The sequence below is a fragment of the Staurois parvus genome, unplaced genomic scaffold, assembly GCF_062004578.1.
Source record: "Staurois parvus isolate SC_StPar_1 unplaced genomic scaffold, SC_StPar_1.0 ptg000719l, whole genome shotgun sequence".
In the NCBI taxonomy this organism is placed as follows: Eukaryota; Metazoa; Chordata; class Amphibia; order Anura; family Ranidae; genus Staurois; species Staurois parvus.
The window spans coordinates 942,532-969,962 of NW_028318515.1; the positions used below are offsets into that span (position 1 = coordinate 942,532).

The 27,431-nt window shown below is 39.2% G+C and overlaps 1 protein-coding gene across 2 annotated transcripts in view; it reads right to left on the bottom strand.

Moving 5' to 3' along the window:
* KNTC1 (kinetochore associated 1) overlaps window positions 1–27,431 on the bottom strand; it is a 306,855-nt gene that overhangs the window by 75,281 nt on the left and 204,143 nt on the right. For both annotated transcript variants that reach the window (XM_089653668.1, XM_089653667.1), the window contains exons 43-53: window positions 26,807–26,916; window positions 26,511–26,715; window positions 25,037–25,126; window positions 24,464–24,635; window positions 18,951–19,009; window positions 17,519–17,735; window positions 17,348–17,421; window positions 11,398–11,608; window positions 9,102–9,214; window positions 7,395–7,444; window positions 821–899 (exon numbers count right to left, since the gene is read on the bottom strand). In XM_089653668.1, coding sequence (XP_089509794.1) covers window positions 821–899; window positions 7,395–7,444; window positions 9,102–9,214; window positions 11,398–11,608; window positions 17,348–17,421; window positions 17,519–17,735; window positions 18,951–19,009; window positions 24,464–24,635; window positions 25,037–25,126; window positions 26,511–26,715; window positions 26,807–26,916 — 1,380 coding nt within the window. The remainder of the gene's footprint in view (window positions 1–820; window positions 900–7,394; window positions 7,445–9,101; window positions 9,215–11,397; window positions 11,609–17,347; window positions 17,422–17,518; window positions 17,736–18,950; window positions 19,010–24,463; window positions 24,636–25,036; window positions 25,127–26,510; window positions 26,716–26,806; window positions 26,917–27,431) is intronic.

Here is a 27,431-nt window from a genome sequence, read left to right on the forward strand (position 1 = left end):
TGAGGCATGCCAGGAGTTGGAGGGGTTGTACTGGGCTGTCCCTACATATTTGTTTGCCAGCGTCCAATCTCCTGAAGGCAGCAGTATAACACAATGTATCTGAATGACTTTATGTTATTCTAACATAAAACCCTTTTTTTTTTTTTTTTTTTAAAGTTCACTGAGGGATACAGGACTCAGGGGGTTATACTGTTACCTACGATAGGATTAGGACACTGGCAACAAAAAACAAAAACACAAAAAAAAGAAAAAACACCAGTTAGCATAGACCAGACCTCATGCCACTTCCAGCATGCCTCAGTCAGTTTTGTAACAAAGTAGTGCAGAAGGCATCATGACGTGGGGCTTGTGCCCCCCATTAAACTCTAAGAAAACACACTGGGCAAGGAAATTATTCCTTTATTTTTTTATCTAATTTGGATTAGACCAGAGCAAAGTTTACTGGGATTCACACCAAAAGAAAACCTTTATTAATGTAGAATGGTTACACAGCCACATATTTATGCTGTGGTTTAATGTTCAAATTGGGTCAGCTCATCAGAGGTGTTCTGCTAATGCACACTGATCTATAACCAATGTACAATCCGATGTGAATTAGCTTATAAGACAAGTTAAATTTCAATGTAAAAAAAAATGGCAGCAATGTTATCCATATACTGAGAAGAAAAAAAAAAAAAAGTTAAAAAAAAAAAGGAACGTTATTTCAAGGCTAGGTTATTGTAAAGTATTTTGTTTAAAAGTTATCCTTTTAACCGTTGACATGTTTTTTTTCTTTTATTTGTTCACGTTTATATTGAAAAATCTAATTAAAATCACTTACAGAAGTAGTAGAAGTTGCAATTGCATACAGCATTCTTGAACTGAAATCTACAGGGTATGGTTGGAGAAGATATATAACTCTGTAAAAAAAAAAAAAAAAAAATTTAATACACCATTACAAATCATTAGAAAACCAGCATTACCTGTAATGCTTATACTGTGTCAATGCATTTATGTTGCATGAAATAATGTAGGACATGTTATCGGGGTGCAACCTTAGGATGTTTTTTTTGCCACTCTAAATTAAAAGCATCAACCAACTTAATTTCAGGGCTTTTAGAAGTTTTGACTATTTCTACGGAACACAGCATTTAAGTACTGTACTAATAATCACTTTTACTTGTTGTGCAATAATTGTCTTCTCAAGAATGTGCATTAATGGATCAAAATTGGGCTCCATTTACAGAAGAGAAACTTGGATAGGCAGAGAAAACAGAGCTAGATGCCCACCTCGAGAATCTTCTTGCCAAGGCTGAAAGCACAAAAGTATGGACTAAAAAAATTATGAAGCCAAATCCAAACTCCTTGTGAGCGTAACCACCCACAGAGCTGTATAAGGAGGAAGATAGAGGTACTGCTGATGGTTCAGAGAGGGAACTCCAGACCAGGCTGTGCATACCTTTAAGAGGATCTCCGGCTCACCTATTGAGAGTTTTTATTCTCTAATGCGTGATTATATTGCACATCTGGTGAGTGCACAATTCTTCTATTACCTGACACATCACCATATGGTTGGATATAGAAAGTCAATCACCATACCCTGAGATCATATTACTGGATCTTCACTTTCCTTTGGACATTGTCACCATATAGCACCAATAGTCACCTTGAGTGACAGTATATATATTCATCACTTTGTCACTTTATGAATTCATATATGTTTTGATTTATGGTCACTTTATATTATTATGCAGGATTTATATAGCGCCAACAGTCTGCGCAGCGCTTTACAATATAAGGGAGACAGTACAATTACAATACATTTCAGTACAGAAGGAATAGGAGGGCACCTATATCACTTTATTTATTACGTTGATACAGTGACATGCTTTATTACCAATAATTTTTGCTGGTTGATATGCAAGTTTGGTCACTCCTGCAGTTTTTGACTCATTGTCTGATGTTTCAGGTTTTGATCTCAGCGCTGCACCTACTTTTTATATTATTGATTTGGAAGGTTTTTTGGTACCTTTTTTGGTGCCACAGCAGCTTACCTATAGTGTTCACTTTACCTTTTTGTGCTTTTACCATAGACATATAACCCCAGTGTACTCTGTCGAAGACCGTTTCTGCATCAATAGACAAAGTCTTTCTACGTGCTTCTGCTGAATGTATATTTAGGATTCGTCGGGTTGCATCAGCCAGTTGATGTACTTTTGTGAAACCTATTTGATCCTGTCCCACAAAGGATGGAATGATATTAACCAATACACGCCCGGCCAATAGCCAAAAGGCGGTCGGCAAAATGTATTGGATTTCCAGGTTGGACGCCAAATGGCGTCCTCCCGCACATGCGTACTTTTTCGTGCTTGCTGAGCCGCAGAGCGGCGCGATCTGTCACTGGCCGTGTACCTCGGACACGCCGATGACAGATCTGAGTATCGGCCCCGTTGCTGGTACCATGTGACCTGCTGTGACCAATCACAGCAGGTCACATGACAGTTGTATACAATGGATGGCTTCATTTATGCCATCCATTGTATACTACTGTCTAGCTGTGAATGGTCACAGCTAATCACATGCACGTCATGTGATTAGCTGTGGCCAAATCACAGCTAAGCACAAAAAAAAAAAAGCTTGAATGAATCGATGTCACTCAGGTAAATGCTTGCTTATAGCAAAGTAATTCTTTGCTATAAGCAAATTGTGTAAAAAAACAAAAAAAAAAAAATGATTACTTCCCCGACGTAGTACAATGTTACTATGGTAACATTGTACTACTTTGGACATAGTGAAATATGAAAACAAAATCTTAAAAAAAAAAAAAATATAATAATATTTTATATATATATATATATATATATATATATATATATATATATATATATATATATATATATATATATATTCTTTTTTTTTTTCCATACTGTCACCAGTCAGTGTCCCTGATCACCGCCATGCCAGTTATATGAAGACGTTGTACTGCACTGGTGACAGTATGTAAAAAAAAAGTACGTCGGACTGTCTACTTTGCAAAAGGGGATCGTTTGGGGGATATCTGTACTGTTCTGACATTCTTGGACCTCAACAAATTAGATTGGCTGTCCGTAGTTCAGTATTGATCAATATTCAGATCTATACCATAGTTTGTGAACTTTCCTACAAACTAAAAAGTACATCTGAATTTGGGTTATTTTCACCAAAGACATGTAGCAGAATACATCTTGGCCTAAATTTATGAAGAACAATTATTTATTTGCAAACTTTTATAACAGAAAGAAAAAACGTGTTGTTTTTCAAAATTTTCAGTCTTTTTTTGATAATTTAGCAAAAAATAAAAACCCTGGCGGTGATTAAATACCACCAAAAGAAAGCTCTAGTTGTGTGAAGAAAATGCTAAAATTTTAGTTTGGGTACAATGTTGTATGACCGCGCAATTGTCAAAGTGTGAGAGCGCTGAAACCTGAAAAATGGCCTGGGCAGAAAGGGGGAAAATTGCCCGGTATTCAAATGGTTAAAAAGCTGTTTAGCTAAGAGCTTGGTGTAGATTTTAATATCCAAGTTAAGTAGCGAAATAGGGCGAAAATTGGATGGCATGTCTAATGATTTTCCCGGTTTAGGAAGGGTAACAATGTAAGCTTTAAGCATTTCTTGTGGGAGTGAGCCAGATGATGTTGCTTCGTGGAACACAGGGAGAAGGTATGGGGTCAAGACATGCTTGAAGGTTTTATAGTATTCATTAGGAAGGTCGTCAGGGCCTGGCGATTTTCCACTGGGAAGTGAAAGAATAGTGAGTTCTCTCTCTTCCAAAGTAATGTCAGTATTTAGCACGGCACCAGAGCTCCTCACAGACTGCCGCATCTTAAGCCTGCTATGGGGATTCCCGCAGCTCAAACAGCACACCCTGCAATGTCCCACTACCGTATAGCTTCTTCTCAGCCCCAGGGGACTGCCACTCTCAGGTGGGGCTCCATAAGTTCATTCTTTGGAGGAAGCGGGTGGATGAATGGAGAGGCCTCCAAGAGGGCACCGGAACGGGAGTGGAGACACAACTCTGCAGCTATATCCCAGCCTTTCCTACTCCCAAGAGTGTCGCCAATAGCATCTTCCCAGTTGGTGAGTGACACAGCCACCCCAGCCTCTCCCCACTCAGTATCCTCTCAGGACCAGGGCTCTGACATTTCAGATATTATAGGGTATTGAGCGCCACCTGGGTCCCGGCGGCCATCTTGATTCTTGTATCTGGTCAGTACTTAGTTTTTTTTCCACTTACCTGCTTGCTGGATGTTATAATAAACACAATATTTGTAAACAATATCACGCTATTGGCCTCCTCTTTCTGGGGCTCTATGTGAGCTTCCCATCACCCACAGAGCCACATGAGAGAAGGTTAGAGCCATTGCTGACAGCGGAGTGAGCAGTGAGGGACAGCAGACCAGACCATATTCCAGAGGAGCTTCCAGCTTACTACTAAGAGTGTTATCTCTTAAATGCGCTTACTGATTGCGCATCTGGTGAGTGCGCAGTCTTTATTGGTTTGGATATACCATCACCTACTGGATTAGACCACCAGTTGTCGGAAATCCTTGTGATCTTCCATGCACTTCATATATTTGGATTTTCTACACGTTTATTTTGGACTATATGCTCCATATGCTTATTTATCACTTTATATGCACGGTTGGTCACTACGCAGTGACACGGATATTTATTTATTATATGTTTATTATTGACTTTTGCACTTTATGTATGCACCTTTTGGTCACGATACAGTGACATATCACTTGACACATTGAGTCACATTGTTTATTTATTAGCACTTTACCACAAGTCACTCCTTTTATATATTATTTATGTTAGCATTGTATGCATAATCCAATACTTGTGGTTTTTCTTCATTTTAAGTGCTGCACCCTTTATTTATACTGTACTAATGACACTGGGCAGGAAAAGGTTAACTTTTGGATGACCAAAGGGTTAACTGTGGGCTGTGTCTGTTTTCCTATGTATTCTGTTTTACTAGGGAGGCATGCTGTTTTGTATCTCTCCGCTGTGTAGAGAGATACAAAACAGCATGTCCATGTTAACAGGGGAGAGACCGGAGTTGTTTACACACAGGTCTCTCCCGTCAGCTTTACACGGCGATTGACATCCCTAGCCGCCAATAGCGGGACTGGTAGGGCGGCTCACACACCCCTACCCGGAAATGCGAATGATGTATATATACCGGATTTTGCACAGCCCTGCCACCCTGTAGCAGTACTTCTACTATAAGGCGGCGGGTAAGCGGTTAAGCTTGAAGGCCAGTGGCACTGAATGACTTGAGCTTGCCTCGTTGGTTATGATTTTTTTCTGCTCATATTGAATGAGAAATGCCGATTTGATTTTCTCTGTACTGTCTTTACACTAAATAAAGATTACATAAAATATAATGTCCAATATGGACCAGGCAGTATAAACTACCCGTATTATGGGAGTTTTGAGTACGATGACAGGAACTCTCAAACACTAGGGGAAACCTTTTGAGGATATGTAGAAAACTTAACGATAGCCTCAGGTTTTCTTGGAAGACATTTTTTTACGGTGGCTTACCATATGCCACTCCTGTCAGTTGGATTTGTGTCGGTGGAGTACGTTGCATACTGGAATTGTGTTCAGGTGCTAGAGGTATGATATTCCAGGATTGAAGGAGGTGCAAACTCATCTAGAGATGTTGTAAGGTGGTCAGAGCCCTTGTAGGTGATGTTGAGTTTAGCCAGGTATTTCTAGCGGTAGATTATTTTGTTATTAAGGCCTTTGTAATGGTATTTCATTTTCTGCGTTGTTGAAAAATGTGTTGAGAAAGATCTGGGAGCACTTGCAGATTGGTTGCTTGCACAGGTAGATTGTCTGCTCAGCGAAAAGTTTCCAGGAGTTTCTCCTTTACTTGAAAGTGCACTTTTAATAGGACGTCCCAAAGAACTTCAGGGGGTGGAAAGGACAACTTGGGAACTCTGTCAAAAGTGAGGTCAGCCGAGGTTAATGAAGGAATTACTGCTTTAAAGAGATCATGGACATAGTGAGGAAGCTGGTGTGGTAGTACAGATTTCGGGACTCCACGTATTTTCAGATTATTACAACGTGAGCAGTCCTCATAATCTGCCACTTTTGATTTCAATCTATCAATAGTTTCCTGTTGAGATGTGTGGGAATCTACCAGGGTGTTGAAGGAGGATGTATATTCCGCCATTTTGTCCTCTACCTGATCCACTCTGTAGAGCAGAAGTGAGAGATCTGGGAGATATTGTTGTATACAAGATACCACATCAAATTGTATGGATGATCTGAGCGACATAAGCATCTCCTTCATAGTTACATCAGAGATAGGCTGACCAGTTATTGGAAATTGGGCTATAGGATCAGAGCAAGTCATTGGAGATGACTGAATTATACATGGATTGCTCACCTCCATACCCAATAGAACATGCTCAGCATTGCCTGAGTCCATTCTTAGCCTGGATTTAACCAGGCTTTGTGTGGAAGGCAATGAAGTGATTAAGTCAGAGGTATTAGGACACAAAGGTGTCTAAAGTCACTGCTGTGTCTCCGCCAGTGGTGTCTTTGTGTTTGGCCAGTGCAGACACTAGAGGCATTGCGGATGGCAGTGAAGATGGTCTCCGGCCACCATTTTGTTGAGGTCCGCGGCTAACGGCTGAGAAAAAATGAGAAAGTTTCTGCACCTGCGGTGGGTCTGGACGGCGTCTCCACATATCACTGTGTACCGTGGGGTCTGGAGAGCAGGATGAGCCAGTCAGTAGGTACCGTTGATGCCCCTGGTTTGTGATGGCTCTGAGGATTCCCCTGTGCTGAGTGGAGCTCTCAGTCTATGCGGCCATATTGCAGCACGGTCCCCACGCCTCCAGCCTCTATCTTCTATAGCCACTGACTTTGCTATTCTTGTCCCTACATTTTAACTTGAACCTTTTCTTCCTGACCTCAACTTTGCTTCAAATTGGTTTGCTGCCTTGACCACTGCCTGTTCTTTGTACGTTTATAGAATGTGATCTTCTTGAACAATTCTTTACTTTACATTTTGTGAATGATTACCAGAAGTACCAAAGCACTAAACTGTCCAATAGTTAATCCATGCTTCCGTGCAAGTGTCTCTGGTGACAATGAGATGGTCCTTGATTATTTTTTTTATTTATTTATTTATTTATTTTTTAGAGTTTGAGTCTGTGCTTTGGGGGCCATTCCTACCAATTGCGAAATTAAGAAATATTTACTTTTCTAAGGCAGTTGCTCAAGACCTTGAATCCCACAGTGGTTTTCTGAGGCTCATTACAATTCATCATCTGTACTGTTTTATTATTACAGGTACGGGGAGTTATCTTACTGAAACATAGCAGATGAAGCCACATTGCCATACAACATACCTACTGAGGTCTTCATCCCCTTGGACATCACCAAATATATCTTTGTCTTTCTGGAAAAAGATGATTGCTTATTTTAGTTAAAAATGCAAGTTTAAGCAAAGAGAAGACGCTGTCCTTATATAGCTTCAATAGGCCAGTGAAACACACAACTCTTTGTTCCTTATGCTGACAATTTAAATATAATAACTGCAGACCAATATATTTTACTTTGATATTTCTATAGAATGTCATGACTAACATTATAGTAATAAGTTAGACATTGTAGAAGTAAAGAAGCAAAAATACATACGCAAATTACAACTCCAGTAGTACATTTTACCAGCCAAAACTGGATATTTTTTTTTTATTACTCACCGTAAAATCCTTTCTCGGAGTTCACTGACAAACAGTTCTTCTGATTCTTGACTATACTATAACCTTATGGGGTTATAGTGACACCTACAGGAGTAGGACCCTATAAGCCATCTGAAGATAGCAGCATTTAACCCCATGGTTTAAGAATCAATTCCTGTATTCTGTACTGTATGATGAAGATATTTTATACATTTTACTGATCCTGGAGACATACAGGTTCTAAACATCCTTCATGACCCTTCTGCCTCCAGCCAGCAGCACAGAGATCCTAAAGTTGGGCAATTCTCAGTTCAATCAAAGTAGAGGTTATTGGAAAAAAATAATTCACCGATCTCCCTCCATTTGCCACCCTGGTATGCTTTTTAGAATCCCACAGACTAAGGAAGGGTTCAGAGGAAACCAAGGAGCAAGTGAGGAAGCACCACACTACACTCATTAATAAGCAGTTAGATGACTGACTTCAAAGATGCTCAAATCCCTACTACACAAAAAAAAGCAGGGTGACACACTTTAAAACAAGCTCATGTCTATTTTTGCCATTAGCTATTAAGTTATTTTATTTGTTGAGTGTCATGGCATATGTCACCGAGGAAGAAGCTGAACTGAATTTATTCTCTATTGAAGAGGAGATTAAAGTGGAATATGATCAGCATGTATAAAATACATAAGTGGTCCATAATAGTGAACTTGGTGTAGTTATTCAATTTAAGGTTATCACAGAGGACAAGGGGCACCTCTACGTCTGAAGGAAAAGAGAATTCCAAATACAGAAAGGCTTCTTCACAGTAAGAGCTGTGAAAATGTGGAATAGACTCCCTCAGGAACTGGTTCTGGCCAGCTCAGTAGATTGTTTTAAAAAGACCTGGATTCTTTCATAAATTCTTAAAATATAACTAGATACTAATATTTATAGGTATAAATTGATCCAGGGAATATCAGATTGTCTCTTGGGAGATGAAAAAGGATTTTTTTTCTCCATTGGAGCAAAATAGATCATTCTTTATGTTTTTCTTTCCCCGCTGGATCAACTATGGGTAAGGGATTGTGTATATGGAGGTTTTCTATTTGTGTTTTTTTTTCTCTGTAGGTTGAACTGGATGGATGTGTGTCTTTTTGTAACCAGACTATGTAACTATGTAGGAATCCAGCTTAATTCATGGCACCACTGTAAGTAAATTCATAGTGATATGGCGAGTCCTCTAATGTCACAGCATGCACATCATTGACATCTGAGTCAAGTGCTCAATCTGTGCACCTTTTAAAAAGGCACATCAAAAGTTCTCAAAGTATAAACCGCATCCCAATCTGCAACACAGGTGAAGGGCCTTTGGAAAAGAAAATACTTGTACTTACTACAGCTTGTGGCAGGGTAGTTGGACACAACCATTTGTCAAGCAGAAGGTCTCGAATTTTGCTCATGCTCAAGTTGTTCACTTCAGCTATTTGCTTTGCTGTAGCATGTATGTCTGAATAAATAAATAAATGTTCATGAAAATAGTTTTTGATGGTATTTCAAATGTTGTTGCTCCTTAAGAAACATACATAAATTACTGAAAATATAAAATAAAGTATTGTACAAATACAGATTCTAGATGATGATCCATGATGTACTTACATTAAATCCTTTAGAAGTATATTAAGGGACACAGAATGGAGTATTGAGGTACGTTGCATTATAAGCTGCTGCCTTCAGGAGACTGGACACTGGTAAAAAAGTTGCAGACAGCCCAAAATAACAACTCCCACTCTCATCTTGCTCTTTTATTTTGTAGTGAACTGTGACCCTTAACGTATACCAAGAATAGAATTTTACAGGACATGGGATGAAATACAGTCAGGTACATAAATTGTGGTGGTGTAAAGAGCCAAAAATGTTAGAATTGTGTCGATGTCCCAATATTTATGGACCTGACTGTAATTTAGGCATACTGGGGCATCCAAAAACAGTTCATCTGAGGGGTAGACAACACAGCAAATGAAAGACTGAGTGAGAGAGGAGTAAGCACCTGTGAGTGAAATGCATAAGTGGACTCTATTCATCCCCTGTGTAGCCTATTTCATGAAGCTATTTGAAATATGCCAGTGTATGGTTATCCCTCTTCTGCATAATAGTGGCTGTTAGCTAGAGTTGGATGAGCACCTGGCTGTAGCGGGCAAGCATGAACTGACCTGGAGTGACACTGGATTATGTTTATCTTTAATTCTGAATCAGTAAAGATGTTAGGAACATGCTGGTTTGAGGTCATCCATTTTCTTCATAATAGGGATGTTCTCTAAGGCCCCAATGACACGCAACACCAGGCATTGTGCATGTGTGTGTTTTTGTTCACTGTTGCCCTACATGCATAGAGCAACTCTATATACTACGCACAGATGGACATGGTTGCAATGGTAGGTAGCATGACAGGACCTAACCTCAAAAGGGACAGTTAAAAATTTTGGCAACACAAGAAACTGCTGTGTCCACCACAAAACAGCCCACTATTTCAGGAACCCAGCCTCCATAGGATATTGCCTGACAAACACTCATTGCAAAGACTTTATCTGGTTCCCATCAATCTATACACAAGACCAGTTAAAAACGTTTTAAAAGGATTGCCATACTAGGCATAGAATGAGTAATTTGGCTAATGCCATCTGTGAAAGGGCTAATGCCATCTGTGACTTTGGGCTAATGAAAGGGCTAATGCCATCTGTGACTTTGTTACTTGAAACATCAGGGAGCCTGGCTCAACATCCTGTAGAACTGTAGTGCAGATGCTGCTGAAGGTGATTGTGGGAAAGGCTAAGAAGTCTGTGTGTACGATGGAAAAAATGGTGAGTACAACTGACCCAAAAGGAGGCTACACAGACTCAGTAGAGGCGCGTGCGCAGTATAACCTTTGTAAAAAGGAGACAATTTTAAAAACTATGCTGATCCTCTTTCTGCCACCAACCCATGACCACAAGCGTTGTGGCCAGCACTCTAGTGTTCACTCCTTAGGGGAAAGCAGACTGGGGCATAAAAGCACACAAATATAGCAGTAATGTTATGAAAACATTTAGATATTTAATGAATGTAATATATAATACGCTCACATAGACTATTGAAAAAAAAACAATTTAAATTAGTCCACATAACATTACCTCTAAACCTCTAATTAGTATCAATACAGTGATGAACATGCTCAGAGCACCTTGCCTCAGCGACTTTTTAAAATAAGCACGCACAATAGATGCTTAAGAGAGATACTTTTTCATTGTTCAGCCTTCCCAGCACAGGAACAAGGTTCACGTCAAACTTGGTTTATAAATCATGTGCAGTCTGGGATATGACCTTAGCATTATTGTTATTCTCTAATGAATCTCCTGTGTGTGTTAGGATGAAGATAAGGAGTGCCTCGCCTTATGACTATACTTTGCCAAGTTCTCCGCCCTGTCCAATGGAGTGGCCTTACTGGCAAGTACAGCAATCTCATTGGACAGGGGAAGAGCAGTTGGCAAGGATTTGCCATGAAGGACCAAGTTACAAAGTTAAATTAAATAAAAAAGCCACAAAAGCAGCTTTCCTGGCTAATCAATATACTATTCTAATACCATGCATGTTATATGTGCTCTTAAGCAGAGCATTAAGTAGAACGTGTAACATGGGCATTTTAATTTTTCACACCTGGATAATCTCTGCCTGTTGGATTTCGTATCCTTTCTTCCACACTGCTATGCTCATAAAGTGAAACTATGAGGTTGGCTGGTTTACCAATCTGTTTCAAAAGGTCAGGAGTATTTACTTTGTGTATTATCAAAACACTTTCCGTTGCTGAACGCTGGTATTGCACAGTGAGCTTCTTTATTAGCACTTCTGCTCTTTCGTGAGCCTCTACCTTAAATGTTACAAACAAGAAAAAAAAATATTATAAACGGATTCACAAATTGTCTTTAAAAAATATATATGTTTACCATTTGCAAATGATTTACTTTATTCTAGGAGCTCAGTTTTTCTGTTATAAACCCAATCTAAAAGTTGTCTTATTAGCTGTCTGCTACAATTATTGCACCTCTGACTTTTGCCCTTCATTTACCAAAGGCCACTGCCAGCCCTCTGACTTGTAGAAGGCAGTATACAGGGTGAAAGCTTCTGATGCAGAAAGTATGTCCCTGGGAGCAGGGCGAACTCAATTTTCCTATCCTTTCCACTCAAAGAAGGTGCCATCTTATCCTCCGTTTAATCTGCAGTTGCCATGGTGTTGCAAATATGATCAGTTATGGCACCAGTCATTTATGACTTGACAGTCTGGTTGAGAGCACAAGAGCGCAAGCAACTGTAAGTTATTATTGCATGACTTAAATGTGACTGTCTTGGGAAACAGATGCTGAGCTTAGTTGAACTTTAAGGCTCTGTGTAAGGCATTCGTGAAACCAAAATGCTGTACACATTACCCTTTGAAATGAAATTCTGATCCCCTTTAAAATGCCTGCATTCCGTAAAACCAAGGATTTTGGTACTGTCATTTTGGAAAAAAAAAAAAGAAAAAAAAAAAGAAAAGCTACGTTTTAGAAATACAAATATCAAAAGATAATTCCAAGACTTTAAGCTCTACACATACTGATCCATTGTATAAACAGCAGATTCAAATCAAAATTCTAACACAACAGGATAAGAATTCTCATCTTACAGTTGTGTCCAAAATTATTCAACCCCCACTGAAATTGAGTGTTTTGGCCAGTTTGACATTGCTTTTGATCATTCAGTCATCTTGCTTACATTTACATTAAAGAGGCACTTGTAGGTCAGACAAATATAACATAACAGTTATAATGAAATAACCACAAATGTCTTTTCTGTGCTCACAGCATTATCAGTTTTATTCAACCCCCAAGTGACATTCAATCTTAGTACTTAGTACAGCATCCTTTTACAGTTATAACAGCTTTTAAACGTGAAGCATAGCTTGACACAAGTGTCTTGCAGCGATCTACGGGTATCTTCGCCCATTCTTCATGGGCAAAGGCCTCCAGTTCAGTCACATTCTTAGGCTTGCGCACTGCAACTGCTTTCTTTAAGTCCCACCAGAGGTTCTCAATCGGATTTAAGTCTGGTGACTGCGATGGCCACTCCAAAATGTTCCAGCCTTTCCTCTGCAACCATGCTCTAGTGGACTTGGAGGTATGCTTGGGATCATTGTCCTGTTGAAAGGTCCAACGTCTCCCAAGCCTCAGGTGTGTGACGGACTGCATCACGTTTCCATCCAATATCTCCTGGTACTGAAGAGAATTCATGGTACCTTGCACACGCTGAAGCTTCCCTGTACCTGCAGAAGCAAAACAGCCCCAAAGCATGATTGACCCTCCACCATGCTTCACAGTAGGCAAGGTGTTCTTTTCATCATAGGCCTTGTTCTTCCTCCTCCAAACATAGCGTTGATCCATGGGCCCAAACAGTTCTAATTTTGTTTCATCAGTCCACAGAACACTATCCCACAACTTTTGTGGTTTGTCCACATGGCTTTTGGCATACTGCAGTCGACTCTTCTTATTCTTTGGAGACAGCAAGGGGGTACGCCTGGGAGTTCTGGCACGGAGGCCTTCATTACGCAGTGTGCGTCTTATTGTCTGGGCTGAAACTTCTGTACCCACATCTGACAAATCTTTTCTCAGTTCCTCAGCAGTCACACGGGGACTTCTCTCCACTCTACGCTTCAGGTAGCGCACAGCAGTCGAAGTCAGCATCTTCTTTCTGCCACGACCAGGTAGCGTTTCAACAGTGCCCTTTGCCTTGAATTTGCGAATGATGCTTCCTAAGGTGTCTCTTGGTATGTTTAACATCTTTGCAATCTTCTTATAGCCATTGCCCTTCCTGTGAAGAGAAATCACCTCTTCTCTTGTCTTCCTGGACCATTCTCTTGCCTTCACCATGTTTGTAACCACACCAGTAAATGTCTAGAAGGAGCTGAGTATCACAGTCATTTTAAAGCTGCCTAATTGGTGCTTATTATGCTTGATTGCTGCTCGGTGACATCCACAGGTGTTTTCAATACCTGATGGAAAGCACCTGTATGAACCTCTGTTCTTCAGAGTGGTAGTCTTTAAGGGGTTGAATAATTGTGGCAATGAAGAAACCACATAAGAACCATTTACTACTGTATTACATAAACAATTGATGTCATTTTAGTTGCATTTGGGTAGTTACAACGTCCTTGTAGGATTTGATTCTGAATACAATTCCAAATGTACACTATAGTCCCTAAACCCCTTTACAGCATTGGGGGTTGAATAATTTTGGACACAACTGTATAAAAAGTGACACATTGCAGTCCTATTATATTTGAAAACTATAGTTACAAGAGACCTGAAATAGAAAAAAAAAATGGGAACAGGAAGGATTTTTAATACAGAAGAGACATGCAGTGCATGCACAGCTCAGTGTAAGAATTTTGGCAATGCCGAGATGACTGAACTCCCATGCATGTATAATAGTGATGCTATCTGCCCTAGCAAAGGAATCATCTGGGAATCAATACCCGGAAGCTGCCAGCTGAAGATGTCTGAGACATCACTGAGCTGGAGAGAAAGTGAATATAATTACACTAAAAAAAAAAAAAAAAAAAAAGGCTAGCCTTTAGAACCACTTTAAACCTTAATGCATTTAAAAATGTCAAATTTTGCATTCCAGTTTTTAAATCTGCAAATTTCAGATACCAATTTTCAAATTTTTTGAAATCAAAATATTAAATAATCAAATTTCACATTTTAATTTCCACGTTTCCAATTTTTAATTCCACATTCAAATTGCACATGTCCAAATTTCAAAATTCAAATTCCAACTTTCGTATTTTGAATTCCGCATGCCAATGTCCAAATTTTACATTCCAATGTTAAAATTTTGAATTCCGCATTTCAATTTTTTAAAATACAATTTTTGCATTCCAATGTCAAAATATCCATTTCAAGTTCCAAATTTTGCATTTCTATTTCCAAATTTCGCATTTTGATTTCCTCCTTTAGGATTTCACACTTTAATGGTCAAATTTCGCATTTTAAATTCTGCCTTTCAAAATGCAATTTTCAAATTATGCATTTTAAATTCCAAATTTAATATTTTGAATTCAGCATTTCAAGCTCCAAATTTTGCATTTCAATTTACAAATTTTCATTTTGAAATTTGGATTCCAATTTCCACATTTTGCATTTTGAAATCCGCATTCCAATTTTCAAATTTTGAATTCCAGATTTCTAATTTTGCATTTTGAATTCCACTTTCCAAATTTTGAATTTCAATTTCCAAATGATGCATTCAAATTCCAAATTCCGTACTTTGAATTATGCATATCAATTTCTAATGTTCAAATTTAACTTTTTGAATTCAGCATGCCGATTTCCAAATTTTGCATTGTGAATTCCAAATTTTGCATTTCAAATTAAACATGCCAAATTTCAATTTCTAATTTTTCATTCTAATTTTTAAATTTTGCAATTTAATTTCTAAATATTACATTTTGAATTCCACATTTCAATCTTCAAATTTCACATTCCAATTTCCAAATTCCGTATTCTGAATTCCGCATTTCAATTTCCAAATTTCGTATTTCAAATTCAGCATTTCATTTTTTGCATTTTGAAATCCGCATCTCAATTTCCCCACTTCAAATTTCAATCTTCACATTCCAAATTTCCAAATGTCACATTTAGAATACCGCACTCTAATTTTCAAATTTAAATCTACAAATTTTGCATTCCAATTTCCAAGTGTCACTTTCCAAATTTAACATTTTTAATTCTGCATTCCAATTTCCCAATTCCGCATTCCGAATTTCAATTTCCAAATGTCACATTCCAATTTCCAAATTTTGCATTTTGAATTCCGCATTCTAAAGTCCAAATTTTGCATTTCACATCTCAATTTCCACATTTCGAATTTCAGTTTCCCATTCCAATTTCCACAATTCACAATCCAATTTCCAAATTTCACATGCCACACTTCAATTCTCAAATCCCAGTTTCCAAATTTTGCATTTCAATTTCCAAATTTCACATCACAATTTCCACATTTTGCATTTCAACTACCAAATTTTGCTTTTCAATTTCCAAACTTTGACTCTCCAAATTCTGTATTCCGGTTTCCAAATTTAGCATTTTGAATTCTACAATCCCATTTTCAAATTTATTATTTCAATTTCAAAATCTTTGGCCACAGGCGTGCCACCTGCTCACCATCTAGGGCACATAGACACCCAGTGGGATCACTGTGCCCTACAACAGGACTTACATTACCAAAGTGAGCACTGCTCTACCTTTGTGAGTTTACTTTTCCACCATTAAAGTGATTTTATCGGCTACATTAAGATGCGCTGTTCCCCTTTGTTTTTGAAAATGGTAATGTGGAAATTGTAATGTAAAATTTAAAAATTGAAATGCGAAATTTGGAATAGAAATGCAAAATTTGTATTTTGGCATTCAGTCAGTCCACCCTACATTTTTTGCTTAATTTGTTCTTCTGAAGGGTAGGTATAGGAGTGGATAATAGGTCAGAAATTATTACAATTTGCTTCAAGGCTTGCACTGTCTAGATGTGTCAGAGCATATCATGCTTTGCAACGGTGAGTTTTAAATAAAGTAACATGCAGTCATTTGGAAATTAGAGCAAGCAATGTCTCTGGCGTGCAGCTCAACACAGACGGAAAACCAAGGTTTAGAAAAAACAACTGGTAATACAGAAACAAGAAGATAATGCCACATTGATTGTCACAGGGGAAGGTTCAACCAGAGGCATAAAATGTAAAATATAGATTATATCTTGTTCACAGATAAGGATTTTGACAAATGAGAAGTGAATTTGTAAGGACATCATTAAGGGCTTTTGCACACGGGCTGGTTAAGCCCGTTCGGCGTACTTGCCGGCATATTTCCTCCTGCTCAGGCACAGCATGCAGCCAGGTATTGGCTGCATGCTGTTGTATTCATGTATATAAAATTTTTCTATTTTCTGCATACGTCTGTATGCGGAATTTGTGCTTCAATAGCACCAACATATACATGACCACAGTAGCACACAGCCATTTATGTTAATGACAGACTCTCTGCTGCATCTGGGTTGCTTGGTTGAAGGAAATATGCCAGGCTTAGCTGGCCCTAAGTGGCATAATTCATACACTGAGAAGAAATAAATAGCGGAATTAAATAGGGTGAAAGCCAAAAATCTTCACTAAAATATTTGTGTGTTAGCATCTAAATGGTCCCCATTATGACTATATAATGTACGAAGGAGAATAAAAGAAAAGCGAACAGTCTGGATCATGATCTGATTCTGAAGTTCTATTAATGGGTGAAACTCAATGGAAATTTACAAATATGAATTACATTGAGTACTAATAGAATAAATCAATATTCTGTATTTACTCTCAAAAGTCATATGCACATAAACGCACACACATATTGTAACATTACAGGTGCTTTTTTCCGCTAAATTCTGGCAGGGGCAGGAGAGAATGCTGCTTATTTTCATAAGCCTGTTTACAGGTGGTCTTTTCTTAAGCAATTCACACACGTAAAATACAGACAGGTAAAAATGCAATGAAAACCATTACTTTCCAGTTATATTATGCACTTATGAAAGTCTGCATTACCTTGGGAGAGGTGTTGCTTTTCCAGTTTTCAGCCAAATGTAAGCAAAATTTTAATGCGTGAATTTTATCAGGTCCTAAAACAAAATCACAACATACACATTTGCTTAAAAAGAAACAAAGAACTCAAAAACTATTGCCTTACTTGTACATAGGCTGACCTAAGCTACATACCTGTTGGAAGCTCTTGAGCAATTCTGTGAGCTATAGCTGCAGCCCACTCTGGGTTACTAATAGACTGAAGATAGGACTGAATAGTAAGTACAGTCTTTGCAGTTTCTTTGTTCATAAGGGAAGTGCATTCATTATTTTTAAGTTTGAGTGCTTTAGGTCGTAAACTTTTCTCAAACACATGTTTGACAGCGGTCATATATAAAGTATCCAGTGAAACCTAAAATGTGAACATCACAGATAAAGAACCTTAGCCAAGAATGATGGTTTTGCCAGTTTATCTATTTGCAAACATTACATTCCAGAAACCAACTCAACTTATCAAAAGTTTATGATTTTCACAAAATATGAGATTGTATGTGAATGTTTACATGAGGTTTTAAAGCAGGACCTTCTAAGATATGTTAGCCTGTACAAAAGATAGACAACACTGGTTAAGTGTAAAGACCACTTTGCATAGGCTTTAGCAATTGTTCTATGTAAAGCAGATATGGATACAATCTATAGGACATGAAAAATGCATATAAAAGGCATAGTGATTTTTGGTTTATAAGTAGCAATATTTATTTCTCAATACTTGACATATTTTACAGTGGTAGCATTATTACAGTTTAGCATATTCAAAGTACAGCTTATCTAAGATGAATCAGAAAACTGTGTTTACCACAAAGGTATGACAATCTAAAATACAGTACAATTACAATACAATTCAATACAGGAGGAATCCGAGGGCTATGCTCATCAAAGCTTACAATCTAGAAGGGAGGGTCAAGTGATAAAAAAAAAAAAAAAGGTAGTAGCTGTGGGGGATGAGCTGATGGAGACAATAAAAGTACAGTTGTTCGGTGGGGGCAGAATAGACTGCTCTGAAGAGCAGGTTTACAGGGATCGTCTAATAGCAAACAGAGTAGGAGATAGTCAGACAGATGGGAGTAGGGAATTCCATAGGATAGGAGAAGCTCGGGAAAAGTCCTGGAGGTGAACGTGGCAGGAGGCGACGAGGGAGCAAGAGAGCAGGAGGTCTTGGGAAGAACAAAGAACAATTAGGTCGATATTTAGAGACTAGGTTAGTGATGTAGCTGGGGGCTGAGTTGTGGATGGCTTTTTAAGTTGTTAGTATTTTGAATTTAATTGGGTGAGCAGAAGCCAGTGGAGGGATTGGCAGAGAGGAGTAGCATTTATGATAGACTGAAGGGGGGATAGTCTATGTAAAGCTAATCCCATGAGGAGGGAGTTGCAGTAGTCGAGGCGAGAGATGACCAGCGAGTGAACTAGGAGCTTTATGGTTTCATTGGTCAGGAAGAGTCGTATTTTGGAGAGTTTGCGTACGTTCCTTATTTAGCTCAAATTTTGCAACTGGTTACTGAGAAACGGATTCCCCTTAAACCCTTTCCCTCAAACATACATGCTAGCCTAAAAATCGGTGCGTTCTCACCTTCATGAGTTTGGAGATGAGCAACAACGACGGAAAGGACTCTTCACTTAGCTCAGCAGCTAGAAAAAGAGTGGATAAAGACAGACAATAATATAGAATATCAAAATGTTTTTAAAGCATTCCTACGTTAATGTAATTACACTATTTACTAAATGTGGATTTCTGGTACATAAAAATATAAAATCTCTCATTCTAGCAAAGAGTGTCCTTTTATATTAACTGTCTTTAAATTATCATTTTTTTGAACATCTAGAAAACAAATAAAGTAAAGCTCTTAATGTGGCCTTTTTTTTGCTTATGAAAAAGATCATAGTCATCTTGAAAAAATATATACAGGTTTTAAAAACTGCCCATGGCATAAATCACATGCTCTGCATTATCCCCCATTACATCAGCAGATCTCATTTGCTGGTAAATACTGACATTTGTTTGAACCATAAAGCATTTAAAGCATGCACACCATCCTTCACCCTTAATCCTAAACTCCCTGCTACAGTAATGTGATGTAATAATCTCAGTGGCATAGGAACATGAGGAAATACTAATCCAGCATTGTCTGCTGTTTGGGTGACACAGCCTGCCATTCTGGTCCTCTTCAGCAGGCTGCCTCTTTCGTGTTCAGGCAACCAGCTCTTGATGAGCTGGGCCCACCCTTCTGCCCACCCCCCAGCTGCTTTGTATTCCTAGTGCTGCAACCCCTGGGAGATGTGACACGAGTATCCAAGAAGGCAGCTGCACCACAGGCAGTAACCAAGCATGAAACAGCTCCTGTACTTTACGTCTGTTCTCTTCTTGTGCAGGGTGACTGGTCTTGTTTTGACTCCCCTGCAGGAAACTGCAAGCAAGCTGTAGAGGGAGGGCCTACTGGGTCCCACTTACAGCTCTGCTCTTTGCACAAACTATATACAGTCATGGCCAAAAATATTGACACCCCTGTGTTTCCATCAGATAATGCACCACTTTGCCCAAAAAAACTGTTGCAATTACAAATGTTTAGGCATGCTCATGTTTATTTCTTTTGTTTGTATTGGTATGCTGGAGAGTACTAAACTAGCCAGCAATGAGTCCAGATTTCAATCCCATCCAATTTCAAAACAGCAGTTGGGAAAAGGAACCCTTCCAGTCTGAGACCTGGAGAAGTTGGCGAAAGAAGAATGATCCAAAATTCCAGTAGAGAGGTGTAAAACTCATTTGTGGTTACAGGAAGCAATTGATTTCAGTTATTTTTTCCAAGGGGTGTGCTACCAAATATTAAATTGAGGGTGCCAATAATTTTGCCCAGTCCATTTTTGGAGTTTTGTGTGAAATGTGTCAGATTTGGCTTTTTGTTTCTCCACTTTTTTGAGTCATACCAATGCAAACAAAATAAACATGAAAATGCCTAAATATTTGTAACAAACAATTTTCTGGGCGAAGTGATGCATTATCTGACAGAAATTCATTGGTGCCAATATTTATGGCCATGACTGTATGTGGCACAGTAATATCTAGATTTGTAAATAAATTTGGCAAACAAAATGGCTTTATGTCCATTGAAAATAAATATTACGTTTTTGTGCCTCAAGCTCAGCTGTAAATTATTTTAATTACTGATATAAAGAGTAAAGCAGCCTAGCTAATGCCAAACAGAAAGGCACAGAGGACAGCATTTCTGTGGCAATGCAGGCATGTAGTAGCTGACACAAGAGAAGCAGTTTACAACATAGAAGACAGTTTTTCTTTCTCATCCATTGATAGAAACAGGAAGTCTTAAATCTTGAACCTATTCACTTCGTTTCTTCAATCAAGACTTATCTTTACTGTACTGTTGGAGTTTTTCCTGCAATTTTCAGCTTGCTTTCTGCCCGCCTTTGGAAATCTGTGCTGAAGTCAACTGCTGGGTATACCGCAAGTGTGCTCTATTTTCTGCCATATAGCGTTGAGGAAGCATCTCCCTGCTGCTGTTCCTTTTGCAAAGAGCCACATGAAACTTTGATCTGTACCTGCTGCCCTATTCCGACTTTGCCCATATTAGGCCATCTGAACCTCTGGTCTCTGCCTCTACACCTGCTACCAGCTGTTTGGATTTGTGAGTACTTGAGGTCTTGCCTCTGGTACCCTCAGATCACTTTCTACTAACAGCTCGCTAACCGCTTGCAGCACACCTACTAATGCAGCTGATGTCTGCAGTCTGGAGTCATGCTGTTCTCTGTTGCTAGAGACCTTTTCCCTCAAATTTTTCTTTGACGCTATTGGGTGCGGCTGAGTCCTCTGCCCTTTTGACTGAAATATTTACCAATCATGCAGGATTTTATAACCCAAATTATCCAGTTTTTGGACTTGCATTGCACAGACCACAAGAGGGCTCTTGCAACCGCTCCAGCAGATTCTGTATCTAACTTGACTGCATCCTTAGTAGCTTATGAGCCATTGGTTGCAGAGACACTGGCTGCTCAAATGCTTTACTGATGAGCTTACCCTGAGAAATCAGAGTTGCTGTTATTACTCCCAAGTTAAATGATACCTTTTTTGCTCTTATTGATGTAGTGCACACCATTCTGAAGCAAAAAGGTAAACTGATGCTTCTACCAGTGCTGTTTCCAGCCCAGGGTCGTTTAGGACACCTAAAGCCATAAACACTATACTTTTGCACATGCCTTTCCAACGGTTTCGCTACTGAAATTGAAAGCACCATCAAAAAATTATCTGCTCCAACGTACTTGCTGGCTGTGATTAGTGAGGATTTCTGTTCAGAACCATGTCTTGACCTAACAAGGTAACTACCATACTGGTGGAGAATGAATCTGCTTTTAATAACACAGATAAGCTGTTTGAAACCCTTTTTAGAGCTTTGTTTTTGCTGTCAGGTCCCACTCTGCTCCTGCTTCTGACTGTGGTTTACTTTTCCAAACCATGTTTGACTTTTCAAATTAATTTAAAAAGGATATAACCACTGTTGCACTTGATCTCTTGCTTGAACAGGTGGAGCAGATTGATGAGGCGTTACATTTCAGCATTTGAGAGGTTTTCTACAGCTTGCATTCCAGCCTGCCTGGGCGCATGAGGTGGCATCACAGTGTTACAAACGAGCTTTGTACACTGCCCTCTCATTTTCTTACCTCCAAACTGCCTGCATCTCTCCATAAACTTGCAGAATTCCATTGGGCCTTTTGGATCAAGGTGTTATTGTCCCAGTGCCAGCAGCATAATGGTTTCAGGGGTTTTACTCCAATTTGTTCACAGACCCAAAAGGAGGTATTTACCCCATCCTAGACCTCAAAGCACTGAATGTTTACATTTGGGCCCATAAACTCTGGATGGAATCAATCAGATATATCATTGTCATGGCCAACTTCTGAATTATGTGGACACTGAATAAGTTTACTTACATATTCTCATTGTTCCAGCATGCCAAAGCTTTCCGTGCTTTGTGAAGGGATCCCTATATTGCTGTATTATCCCCACTGTGGGATACTTACTGACCTCCTGCAGAGGGAACAGTTTTTAGGGCTCTGTCTTACAATGCATCTCTAACTGCCTAGACATTGCAGAGGTTTAGGTGGATGCTGAACCTTCAGAAATCATCAGTGGAAATGACTAATCACTTGGGATATCTGTCTTTAGTTCTGGACACATTTTAGGGCACAGTCTTTCCTCCTCAGGAGAAGCTTCAGCCCTCAGATTCTTAAGTCCAGAAACTGTCAGACGCTGTGCTTCTGCATGAGTGTCTTGGGATTGATAGTAGCCTCCTTTGAGACAGATGCCTTTGCTCAACTTCACTCCAGACATCTGTAGCAACAGCATCCTGTCATCATGGGGCAAATCAGTCCTGGAGTAAATTCAGTTGTCACCAAGGATGAGGCTTTGCCTGGCTTGGTGACGTAGATATCTGGCTTGGAAGCCAGGGAAGTCTCTTCCTCTGGTCTTTTGGTTAATTTACCTAGTGGAAGCCAGCCTGTATTGCTGTCCAATAAACATCCTAGAGCTTCAGGTAATTTGACTGTCCTTTTAGCATTGGACAAACCTGTTGAACCAATAGTTATGGATTCAGTCAGACAATGCCATCAGCCATCAGGAAAGAACAAGAAGTCTCACTGCAACAAGTGAGCTGGAGCGGATCCCGTCCTGTGCAGAGCTGTACATTTTAGCCTTAGCAGTGTGCGTTACAGGAATAGACAATTGGCAGACGGATTTCCTCAGCTGACAGCACATGGGCCCCAGAGAATAATCCCTACACGTGAAGGAGTTTCAGGACGAGTGTCACAGGTGGGGAACACTGGATGTGGACCTACTGGTCTCCAGGTTTAGAGATCCTGGTGGATGCAGTGGTAGCTCCCTGGGATCAATACACCCTGACCTAATGCCTTTCCTCTGCTGAACATCTTTATCATCTGCTTAACAGAATTAAGATGAAAGGTATTTCAGTAATTCTCATTGCCCTACAACAATTAAAGGTAAGAATTCCATTTCCCGTAAGATAAATCATTGGACTTGGGAGTCATAGGTCACATGCTCTGAGCCTAGAGTTTCTCTGTGGAATGAATTCTCTCTTTCATGCAGTTGGGACTGGATCAACATTTGAGTCACAAAATCAAGCTCCAGCACTTTCTATTCTATTAAAGAGACCATTGGCCTCTTCGATTAAGTCCTTTGTTCAAGGGAGTCTCCCATGCAAATCCCCCTGTCCATTTCCTCATGACATCTGATTCTCGTTTTCTCTGCTCTTCGGAAACTACCATTGGAATCCATCAGATACATTTATCGCTCAACTCTCACCCACAAGGTGATTTATGTCTTTGGTTCACATGCTCTTTAGGTTGTACCAGGTGGACATTTGATGCCAGCTTCAGGCGTAATGTCTTTTTAATGTCTTTTTGAGTTGCAGACACACCCCTAGTGTTCTAATGTTTCCTTATTGTTTGCTTAGTAGTTCACCCCTCAATTGGACTGCTTTTGGATGCCCTGAAGGTTTAACACTTCCTCTAAGCCATAATGAACAATTAAGAAAATAGGATTTTTGTACAAACTGTAAAACTTTTCTTGGAGTTTATTGAGTTTATTGAGAGACACATTATGATCATGCTCTCATTATAACTTTGCTAGAAAACTTTGGCATTCTGGTAGTAGAAGGGGTTATACCTCGAGCTGGCCTAGAGTTTGACAGTATCTAATCTTTGTGCAGATGGAAGTTTAAGATTTCCTGTTTCCCTTAATGGACTTCAAGAAAAAGTACAAACGTTTTTTATTTTTTAGAAAGAGGGTCTCTACAAAATAATGGAATTTTTGAGAAAGCAGTTCAGCTGTAAAGCATTAAGCTAGCCTAACTGTATAGCCATGTATATGTAGTGTAGGTTGCTATACTAATTGCACTTCTTGAGCTTATAAAACATTTTGCTTTAGGAAGGAAACATTGACACAAAAGTTAAGTGGCTGGCGAATGTGGTTTTAATATCATTACCCTAGATGCCATGATTAAATAGAAAATTGAATTAAAAATGCTTATGCATATATCCAAATACACACTGGCAACTTACATATGATGGCCCAGAAACTTGAGGAGGTTGTGACGAAAAGCAAATGGAAGGGTAGTCTAGTGTGCGCAGCAGTGGACATTGCAATGCCATGTTCCAGTATGTACTGGTGCTCTATATCAGCAGGGGGAGCAAACCTCTTGTAAGATTTAAGAAGATTAACCAAATTTAAAGCCTACAAATAAAAATGTCAACATATTAAAAATATATTCAACAAATAGGAAATACAAACAACCATGAAACTCTGTAGATGTCTGATAGATCCTCAATAAGATAGAAGGGAATCCATGCATACCCAAGCAATGACAGATGCAGACAAACAAAAAATCCTGTGGTTTTTGATACCCTAAAGTTAAATTATCATGAATATGATATCATAGCATAATTTATTCAAACTGAGTTAATAAATGAATATATCACAAAAAAAAAAGTAATATAAAATGACACAAATATAGTACTGTAAAAAAATGAAAATGCCACCTTTAAATCAGATCATTAATAGCACAGTAATATGTCTGTATAAATAAACAATACATTTTTTTAAATCTGGGAGTGGAACCCCTGAGGTTACTCTACCTGACTTAGCTGGATATTTGTATTCTTTTCATCAGCAGCCATTATAACCTGCAAGGTCCCCTCAATAGTTTCATAGTCATAGGGATCCATCTGAAAGAGTTATTAATATGACGTAGACACAAGAAAATTAGTGATTTATGATGCCTGAGCAACATAATGGACATATGCATTTCTCACACTTGTATTCAATGTGGACATAATATATTAGTTGAATAAAAATTCAAAATTCCTAGAATAAAAGTTAAATCTCCGGTGCTCAAGTGTGATGTTCTAACCCTAGGTAGACTCTCTTTGATCCAGATATCCTAGGTCCATCCTCATGACTTCAAATCTCAAGTGTGCACCTCGCCTTGCTGCCCTCCTCAGACTGGGGTAGTGGAAAAACACTATATAAAAGCACATCAGCCTAGTGCATTATCATTAAACACTGTTTATTAGAAAATATGATACAGTAAGTAATTATACTGACAGAAAAGAAAGGCTCATCCCAAATAAAGGACAGCCAGAACCACTATGAGTGCCCCTTTTACACTGGGAAGGTGCCACGCAGGCCTACAAATGCTGATGCGTTTAGAGGAGGTATCTGTTGAAAGTCCATGTTCTACTGACATGAGTGCCAGGTATGGAACATTTAAAGAAAGAATGTGACAGACCCAACCAGGACAGGGACTTTTGGAGGGCACTAGGGGCTAGCCTTCTACCCACTGATTATGGCTCATGGAGGAGAAAGGGGATTTTGTCTGCTTCTCCTGGTCAGAGCATGGAACAGAGTACAGTTCAGCCTCTGATCACATGGAGAGAGTGGATCAGTCTCTGATGATGGATAACAACCTGATGAACACAGAGAGCGAGGCTTGGATTCATTCTCTGAATAAAGACAATAAAGCTTTCCTTCTGGAGTGTAACATTAATATGTTTACAGTTTGCATTGTTTAGGATAATGTGATTGCCTGATTCTGTGTGGTATAAATTCTGTGTGAGTTGACAGCACAGAGAGTTCCTTGTTGATGCTAAGCTAGTGTAGTCTAGCTCTTGGGTGCAATACCTAGCTATAATACCTTGGGGTCCTGTGTCTCAGCGGCGAGGAAGCAGTTCTCTGACAGAAGCACCCAGGTGGGGTGTCACAGTCCGTCACACAGAGTTAAGCAATGGCAGCCACCATATTGCTTTCAGAAGAGCATGCATGTCTCCTGCCTCTCAAATAAGGAGCTGCCCTGAAGCCCACGAAGGGCTGCAGTACACCCAAGCAAAAAGCTAGAACAGAAAATTCTTTTGCAACACTATAATATTTATGGAAGATGTTATTTGGAAAACATATTTTATGGTTTGATATACAGCAGATGAATTAGAAATAAATGGCACAGTTTACATTGTGCAGTATAATAGCAAAACTATGAGAAGTTATTATTTGGAAAATATATTTTTTACGGTTTGGTATACAACAGGTGATTTTGAAATAAATAGTAGAATTTACCTTATGCAGTATACCCGTAAGACTAACAACTAGGTCCTCTGTGCTATTTAGCAGAGGAATGATCAATTTTGCTTTAGCCACCAGCTGAGCATGCTGTTCAGAATCCCCTGCACAATCTTCACGGCTGTGTTTCCAGCTTGAGCCAGACAGGAGCAGTGTTTCTATGTAAAGTTGGAGTGCAGCATCGCTATCTAACATAAAGGTACTTGGATAAAAAAAAAAAAGTTTTAAGAAATTACTGTACATTCCTATAACTGCCACCAAAGCAGCTCTTAAAACAGTAAGTAGCTATTTACCTGCAATACTTAAGTATGAGTGATGTATCCACACTTGAATTTTGAACTAATGTTGAAATAAGCTCTTTCTTCTGTTGTGGTCCCTGTCGGAAGGCAGACTGGAAAGAAATCTGTAATATAAATATTCTAAATGAGTGTAATGGATACAGCATGTATTATAAAGCATATGCAGAGCATACAAACTGCTTTATTCAACAAACACAAAGAAGCAAAGTGCCAATTTCCCACCCAGCGTCCCAATAAGTGGGTCTTTATGTCCAGGGCAGGATGGACTTCCTCATATGACCACTGTGATTTACTGTCACAGTGCTCACGTGATTGGGAGTCCATGGTGTCAGTTTCCAATCACCACTTAAGACCAAGAGCTGTCTGAGACATCTTGGCCACTGTGCTGGGAGCATGCTCTCAGCACAGAAACCTTGGTCATCCATAGATACATATGTGAGTGTGGGCTTGAAAGTTACATGGGCAGCAAGAGGTTAAGCAAATATTCATAGCTCATTTTGTCCTGGTCTGGCATGAGCAAAATTAATTTAGACTGGTTGCTCCAAATAATGTGCTTAGGCAGAGGCAGCCAATCAGTGCCTCTGCCGAATAAGATCTTCTGGTTAGATTGCTGTGGATC